Here is an 8,323-nt window from a genome sequence, read left to right as displayed (position 1 = left end):
GTGTGAGAGAGATCTGGGTGATCCACAGGAGCAGCAGTCTGTTATAATCTGGAGATATTTAGATCTAAAGGTTGTAATAGGTGTCAAAGTTGCAAGTTTAAGTGTGTTTTGTAAATGGTTCCGGTCATATGCTGCTGCAAAGTGGAAGGAGTTGCGGCCAAAGACTGTAGAAGTGTGGGGATGATGAGCTGAATATATTCACTAGTGTGATGTTTATTATGGGCGAGGAGAAGAAGCGAGGACAGATAGAGAGGTGTCTTGCCTAGAATTGTCTTGTAGACAAAAAGAAGCCAGTGATGGAGTCTCCGGGTGTGAAGGGAGGGCCAGCCCAACAGTTCATAGAGATCACAGTGGTGTGTGTGGAAGGGGGCATTAGTGACAAAATGGATGGCTGAGTGAAAAAGAATGTCCAGTTTTTTTTAGGGCAGAGCACAAAGCCAGTTGGTAGATGATGTCATCGTAGTCCAGAATTGGTAGTAATGTCATTTTAACAAGGATGTGTTTGGCAGCATGTGTGAAGGAAGCTTTGTTATGCAAAAGAAGAGCTAATCTTGCTTTGACTTTTGTTTGCAGATTGTTGATATGAGTGGTGAAAGATAAAGATGAATCCAGCCAGATGCCCAGATTAGGTTGGTAGGTTGTGATTTAATCCAGGGCAGAGCCATCACCACAGCAGATCTTTGGGGGATTGGATGTTTGGTTTTTTCTATCAAAGATGATGCACAACCAGGGACACAACAGGAACAACCTAAATAGTGTCTGATCAGACCACTGTCAACACAGTAGAGTGGGGGGACATCAGTTAGCAAAGAACATAAGTAAACTACACCTAACATTACACACACTAATTAGTCCATTATGTTTGGGTAACTACAAATGAACACAACACAATACTATACCAACTATCTACAAAAGAGAATAGATAAATACACAAAAACAGGAATCTCTTCTCCCTTGAGAGTTGGTAAGACCCAATGGTGCAGATTAGGCCAAGTAAGGTGGTCTGTTACAGCTGGGCTCCAACTCCAAGGTAACTAATAAAAACATATTAAACAATCAAACACCTACAGAGTAAAACTAAAACTTTAGATCAACAACTCTTAGACTTTTTGAAAGAAGACTATTTGTATTTTTTCAGAAATATCAAAAGAATTAACACCACAGGAAAAAAAGTTCTGTTTTCTTACATTTCTGAGAATAACGAGAGAATTCTGGTTTGTGGTCTAAGAATAAAATCAGGATACTGACATTTTTCTGAAATATTTTATGTTCACTATAACTATGACATTTTAATAATTAAAAAAAAAGTTATAAAGTTTTTGACTCTATTATTTGCTTTTGAAATGAAGAGAAAACATACAATATTTTATAAAGAATATGGGATGTTTTTCTATATGATGTCAATATTTAGGTAAAAATTTTAAATGAAAAATAAAAATATATTATTGATACTTCCAGTGTAATGCTGCTATGAAAAATTGAGGCAATTGTTCAATGCAAAAACTTAGAAGCTGCTTCAGGCTGGATTTTTAAAGATTTTATCTTGATTTAAAAGCACAAGTTAGTTTTACATAACTACTTGTCAGAGTTGAGAGCCACTGTGGAAGATCCAAAGAGCCACTTTTGGCTCCCGAGCCATCGCTTGCAGACCGCTGGACTAGGATTTATTTAAGGAAAGTGCTGTTGGCTCTTGTTTCCATCTCACCCTCAGTAGCTCGTGCATCATTTTTTTTGGCTGAAGTTGTGCATTTCAAAGTCCTAGTGAAGCAGCTTCTCTTTGTGGAGGAGTTCTGCTTCATCATCTATGAGAAGGAAGGCCTTCTCAGGGATACGTTTTTCTTAACAGGTTAATGTACTACTATGTGTGAAATTGCAATGGCGTGAGATTTAAGGCTTTATGTTTCAGACTGAACGTCATGGTCAACATAAAAGTTAAACCAAACAGTTTCCAGCTTCTCCATCCTACTTGTTCAGGGACAGCAAGTAGCACGTAATCAGAAGGTTGCAGGTTTGATCCCGGCTCCGACTGCTGTTGTCTTTGGGTCGGAGGGATCGATGGCGCATGTGTTCAGCAGGCAGTGCGTCCCAGAGCAGCTGTGGCTAGTTGTAGCTCATCACCACCAATGTGTGAATGACTGATTGAGTTGTGAAACGCCTTGGGGGGGGGGGGGGGGGTTGTAAAACCCTAAGAAGGCGCTATACAGATACAGGCCATTTTAAAGCAGAATTATAACTGTCATAAACACCCTGCAGCAGCTTGCTGTAGCTAGTGCTAACAACAAGCTAACACTAGCATGAGCCGAGTTTTTCTAAATAACCCTAACCCAACAATCACTGAGATCACTGTTAAAGCTCTAGCTTTAAATTTAAGTAGTTTATAGTGTTACTTTAATGCCGTATGTTCAACAGAAGTCATGGAGCAGTATTTTAAGTTTCCCCTTTTATCGAACCTAAAGTGGTTCGTTGGGATCGGTGTGTGTGTGGCTTTCACGTGGCTAATAGAAAAAAGACTCTTCACCATTTTGGGTTATTTAATTTCAATTACGGTCTTAATTATAATAATTGAGTCATTGAATAATTTAAATGGGATTTAAGGATGGTTGTTTTGTGCAGCTGGTTTTCTGATTAATGAAACAAACTTGGACTTGAACATCTAAAGGCGTGTTGTGAACGAGTCCTGTATTTCTGCATCTGTGGATTAATTCTTTTCATGTTTGTGTCTTTTTTCAGGAACTGATCCTCCCTCTGCTGCTCCTGAGTCTCCTTATTCTCATCAGCACACTGAACCCACATATTTATTATGGAGACATCAGCACAGTAGAGCTGAACAGCAACTTCCAGAAGATCTTCAAGGACTTCAGTGGTCTGGGCTACACACCAATCACAAACATCACCAGTCACATCATGGAAGATGTGGCCCGGGAGATAAGTGAGTGTGACTGCAAATGTGAGATTTGGGTTTCTGCTGCAGACCGAGAAATGCCACGGAGACATTTGTCAACCTTCTGTTTGCAGATATGCAGGATCGTCTGGAGTTTTTTGCCAGTGAGGAGGACTTGGAGAACGCCAGCTTGTACGACCCGTCTAGCTACATCGGTGTTGTGTTCTTGAACAGCGCCGCCACATCGTACAAGCTGCGCTTTCCATACAATAAACTGCCCCTTTCAAGGGATTACACCGAGTCTGTTGGTAAAGCATTAGAGTTTATCTCATTTTTTCATCAGGACCTGTTAGTTTATCAGAAAGAAAAAAGTTGGTGAATGCTGGATCTGAAATTAGCCTTAAATCAAAAATATCCAGAGACCTCTACACAGCAGGATCATAGATCCTTTACCCCAAAATTCCACTACCTCCGCTCCGCCCCCGCCTTCCGCAGCCGCTCGCTTCCGAACTCAATTTTTACTGGTACCCGCTCTACAACGGCTCCGCTCCGGTGCGGAGACCTGAGGGGGGCAAACAGGCATGCGCGGGATTTTCGAGATCTTGCGATACAGTCCGAGCAATAAACGCGGAAGTTAGATCCAAACACCCGTTGTGTGGGAGAAGCATCGAAATGAACTGTTTAATCTGCCCATCATTTGTGTTGAGAGATCAGCAGTGTTTGGATCAACAAAGGGCGACTACTTTGATAGTAGAAACTGTATTTATGGCTCATTTTTGTGCATTTAAAGTTCAACCGCCATTGATAGTTGTTAAAAGTTGTTAAACCTGTGCATATGAAACAAAAAATGCTTTTTGTTTATCGATTTATTGTGAAATAATGGAAGTTGTGCTTGCTCCCTTTCCTGTTGGGCGGTTGTGATTTCTGTCCATTTACTGCGGAGGTGCTCCGGCGTCCGGCAAAAATAGAATCGATCCTATTTTTGCCGGATGACGGAACGGCAGTAGTGGAACAGCTCTTATTGACTACAACGGGACCGATTTTGCTGCGGAGTTCGTGCCGGAGCGGAACGCAGCGGAGCGGAGGTAGTGGAATTTTGGGGTTAGGGGCTGTTTTTCTCATCAGATCTTTAGATAAACCAGGACCAGCCTGAGAGCTGCATCATTCTGATTTATAGAGAAGTCTATCCAACTCTTCTCCTTGTCTCGCCTTGTTTGCATTTTGTCCAGATTTTTATATTTTACTTTGTCTAACATAAACTTTATTCTGTTTTTTATGTGTTTGTTTTCCTTTAGCCAGCTGTTACAGCAGCTTGGAGAAATGCCGAGCAGCTAATTACTGGCTCTCTGGTTTCTCTCATCTTCAGTCGCTGATCGATGCAGCCATCATTCAGGTGAGACACTTGAGACATGAGTGGTCTCCTCCATCCTAAATACTTTTTCAGAATATTTTTTAATGAAAGAACTTGATTCCTTCTTTTTTCATCCCGTTAATCTGCTGATGCTCCGTGTTTCGTGTCCAGATGCAGACAAAGCGCTCTGTGTGGAAAGAGCTGAGTCTGAACGTGTTTATGATGGGCCAGCCAAGCTTTGTAGAGGTGCACGAGTTCCCCCATGCCCTCATCTCCATCTACTTAGTGCTGGCTTTCACCCCCTTCGTCACCTTTCTCATCGTCAACGTGGTGGCTGAGAAGGAGCATCGCCTTAAAGACACCATGACTATGATGGGGCTTTATAACACGGCCTTCTGGTGAGGACTTTATAAAAGGGTTCTGATGCGAGTGAATCTTTATCTCCCTAACATTTATTGCTGTAGGTTATCATGGGGCCTGTTGTACGCCGCCCTGGTGACCGCCATGTCCATCCTGATGGCCCTTATCGCCACAGTCACCTCACTGTTCCCCAACAGCGACTTCTTCATCATCTTTTTCCTCAACTTCCTCTATGGAATATCATCTGTGAGTAGATCCTGTTTCATCAGACGTAAACCTGAGAGGAGCTGCCTAAGCTGCTGGAAAAATTCAGAGTTCAGATTAAAAAAATAAATAAAAAATGAAAAAAAAATGATTAGGTTGTCACCGTTTCATGAGTTGTTAGTTATGCAGCTGTGATCAGTTCTTTTCATCCAGACTTTTATTATCCCCTTCTCTTCAGATCTTTTTCTCCTTCATGTTGACGCCATTATTTAAGAAGCCGAAGTTTGCGAGCACGGTGGGCTCCATGCTGACGGTGGTGTTCGGCTGCATGTCGCTCTTCGTTGTGCTGATGAAAGACTTCCCACAGCCGCTGGTTTGGCTCCTCTGCTTGCTCTCTCCCAGCGCCTTCTCAATCGGGATTGCACAGGTCAGCCAGCCAGATCATCACGATTGATTGCGTATATCTCCTCAAAACGGATCTGTTAGTGAACCTCTGTTTAATGTCTGTATCAGGTGGTTTACCTGGAGGCTCAGGGATACGGGGCCGTGTTTTCCACCCTAACCAGCGGTCCTTATCCCCTCTACGTCCCCCTTTTCATGCTGGCTGTGGACTGTGTTCTCTACCTTCTTTTGGCTGTTTACCTGGACCAGGTGATTCCTGGTAAGTTGGTAAAAAACTTACAATCAAATTAATTATTTACTTTGTAGTGATAAAATACGTGATCATTTTTCTATCATGTAGGTGACTTTGGAATGAGGAGATCCCTGTTGTACTTCCTGAAGCCGTCCTATTGGTCCAAAGACAGGAAGCGCTACGTTGAAGTCAGCTCGGTTTATGACGCTGAAGCTAACGGCGCCCCTGCTGGGGAAGAGTGTATTGAGCCCGTTTCCCCTGAATTCAGAGGAAAAGAAGCCATCCGGTAAAAACCCAGACCTGCTGACAGATGAGTTTGTTTTCTCATGGGAGCTAATCCAGTGTCGAACAGGAAGATCAACTCAAATCTGTGATCAGACAACTTCTTACCTGCAGAACATGTCACACACAATCAGAGCTTCTCTAAGTCAGAGAACACAAACATGAGCGCTGCATTGATTAACTGAGCAGCGTAAAGGCAGGAGTACTTCTGCTCTGGAGCATACAGGTGTGTGTAAGAGTGTTTTGGAGGCTGTCTCTGGCTCTCTTCGGGTTTTCTTTGGACCGTGGTCGATTTTTGCACCTGAACAAGTTTAGGTTTGTTAACCCACTCCACTCTGATTTCTGAATCACTCTGGCAGTAAAAAGGCTCCTAAAGTCCTGTTCACACATGACATAACCAACACACCTTAAACTGGACAGTTTGGTTAATGTTCAGATAAAAACTGAAGAATCTCCTGGGAGCTTTAAGCAGCCGTTGACCAAGGGCCCTTTTAAAGACGACACACAGCAAACACTGGATCATGAGTTTTCATCTTATTGTAGAGAAGCACCCAGCAGAGGGAGGTAAAAGGCTTTGGAGGATTGAGGTGGATCTTGGCGGATTGATTTAATCGGCCCTCGTCTTCACTTCTCTCGTCTGTTTTTCTTTTATTGCTCGCTCACTCCATCATTGATAGCATCAACAACATCCGAAAAGTCTACAAAGACAAGGACAACATGGTGGAGGCTTTGAGAGGTGGGCGCGGTTTTGTCACGGTAAGATTTTTCCAAAGTGGACTCACACTATCATGATGCTGCCCATCTCTTCCTTTACATTTACTTCAAAGGCTTGACGTTTGACATCTACGAGGGCCAGATCACAGCCCTGCTGGGACACAGCGGAGCTGGAAAGTCCACTCTAATGAACACCCTCTGCGGCATCTGCCCGCCCACAAACGGCTCGGCCACCATATACGGGTCTCCTGTTGCAGAGGTCGCCGAGGGGTCGGAGATGAAGCAGCTGGTGGGAATCTGCCCTCAGTTCAACATAATCTTTGATGTGCTCACTGTGGAGGAGCATCTGAAGATTTTTGCTGCCATAAAAGGAATTCCACCTGCAGATGTTAAAACTGAGGTAGGATGATGATGTAATCACGCTCTGAGCCCGCAGCACTTCCTGAGTGCTTTTGGCCCTTTTATTTTACTTTTTCGTTTGTTTTTACGCAGCGACAACACAGCAACTCCTCTAATGTGGGCCAGTAGTTCATTTTTGTTGATAAGCACTGGATTTATTAACGTTACTTTGATGTCCCTTACATTTTTCTCAAGGAAAGTTTGAAAAGTCCAGAGTGGGGAAACAAATGAACAAAGATCTCCTCGATTCAACTTTATACAAAGGCCTAGATTTTTTTTAGCAAATGTTTCTCACTAATTTTCTTTTAAGTTTTAAAATAAATTGCAGCTTAAGATGCAATAGAGGAAGCCTAAAGTAAGCTTGTAAGTTTTGATGTCAGTAATGATTGTTTTCACTGACAGGTGACCAAAGTGCTGAAGGATCTGGACCTGGAGAAGATTATGACGGCTCAGGCTAAGAATCTAAGTGCAAGCCAGAAGAGAAAACTCTCCGTGGGCATCGCCATCCTCGGAAATCCAAAGGTGACCAGATTTTCTGAGCATTCAACTCTTTCAGATCTAAAGTTTTAGTTAAATCAGATGTGTACAACTTGACATTTCCCACAAAACTTTCATCTAAAACGTTCTAAGTCTTCCATGCCTCAAAAGAACATTTCCCCTTTCTGCTTTTACTGTAACTTACTCATGCTGACCATAATCTGAAACCTAAAACCATGTGTGTTGCACCAGCTCATTTGTGGTGGATTCATCTCATGCTGGAGATGTGGGCGTCGCTCTGCGAACAGAGATCTGACTAGTTTTGTTCTTCTGCATGCTTGTTTCTGTCAGATTCTTCTTCTGGATGAACCTACAGCAGGAATGGACCCCTGCTCCAGACACCAGGTCTGGTCTCTGCTGAAGAAGCTCCGAGCCGGCAGAGTTATAGTTCTCAGCACGCATTACATGGACGAGGCGGACATCCTCGCTGGTGTGAACTTAAACCAGGCATAAAGATCTAAACGCATCATCATCACCACTATATCTAAAAAGTTTGGTGGAAAAAAACAACAGATCTGTAACCAAATCTTATTCACCTGGTTTGGGTGTGTATCTTCTCTCTAGATCGTAAAGCCGTGATCTCTCAAGGGCAGCTGAAATGCGTCGGCTCCTCCCTTTATCTCAAGATCAAGTGTGGGGTTGGTTATCATCTCAGGTGAGTAGTGCTTCAAAGTCCTTACAAAAAGAGAATACCTGCCTAATAGACCCTTTTACTGTTTGTAAACAATATGACGTCAGCGAGAATGCGCGTGCAGCTTGGCAACAGAGAATGACGTTGTTTCAGGCTTTATCAAGCTACGCTGCGGGGTTATCACCGGCAAATCTTGAATGTTATATTATTAAACTCACTTTAACGAATGGCAACAGACTCCCGGATCCCTGTGGCATTACGGAATGGGTGGAAGATGTAGGTGCGTGGCCAGATATCCAGTGGCCCGATATATATACGTTTTTAGTGGAG

General features: G+C 43.0%; 1 protein-coding gene across 2 annotated transcripts in view; it reads left to right on the top strand.

The window, feature by feature from the left end:
* abca5 (ATP-binding cassette, sub-family A (ABC1), member 5) overlaps positions 1–8,323 on the top strand; it is a 36,704-nt gene that overhangs the window by 8,720 nt on the left and 19,661 nt on the right. For both annotated transcript variants that reach the window (XM_015962101.3, XM_015962102.3), the window contains exons 3-15: positions 2,731–2,929; positions 3,016–3,189; positions 4,177–4,274; positions 4,404–4,630; positions 4,697–4,838; positions 5,035–5,223; positions 5,310–5,457; positions 5,539–5,716; positions 6,390–6,448; positions 6,540–6,826; positions 7,228–7,347; positions 7,654–7,792; positions 7,927–8,017. In XM_015962101.3, coding sequence (XP_015817587.3) covers positions 2,731–2,929; positions 3,016–3,189; positions 4,177–4,274; positions 4,404–4,630; positions 4,697–4,838; positions 5,035–5,223; positions 5,310–5,457; positions 5,539–5,716; positions 6,390–6,448; positions 6,540–6,826; positions 7,228–7,347; positions 7,654–7,792; positions 7,927–8,017 — 2,051 coding nt within the window. The remainder of the gene's footprint in view (positions 1–2,730; positions 2,930–3,015; positions 3,190–4,176; positions 4,275–4,403; positions 4,631–4,696; positions 4,839–5,034; positions 5,224–5,309; positions 5,458–5,538; positions 5,717–6,389; positions 6,449–6,539; positions 6,827–7,227; positions 7,348–7,653; positions 7,793–7,926; positions 8,018–8,323) is intronic.

The sequence above is a fragment of the Nothobranchius furzeri genome, chromosome 16, assembly GCF_043380555.1.
Source record: "Nothobranchius furzeri strain GRZ-AD chromosome 16, NfurGRZ-RIMD1, whole genome shotgun sequence".
NCBI lineage: Eukaryota > Metazoa > Chordata > Actinopteri > Cyprinodontiformes > Nothobranchiidae > Nothobranchius > Nothobranchius furzeri.
This window is presented reverse-complemented; position numbering and strand designations above follow the sequence as displayed.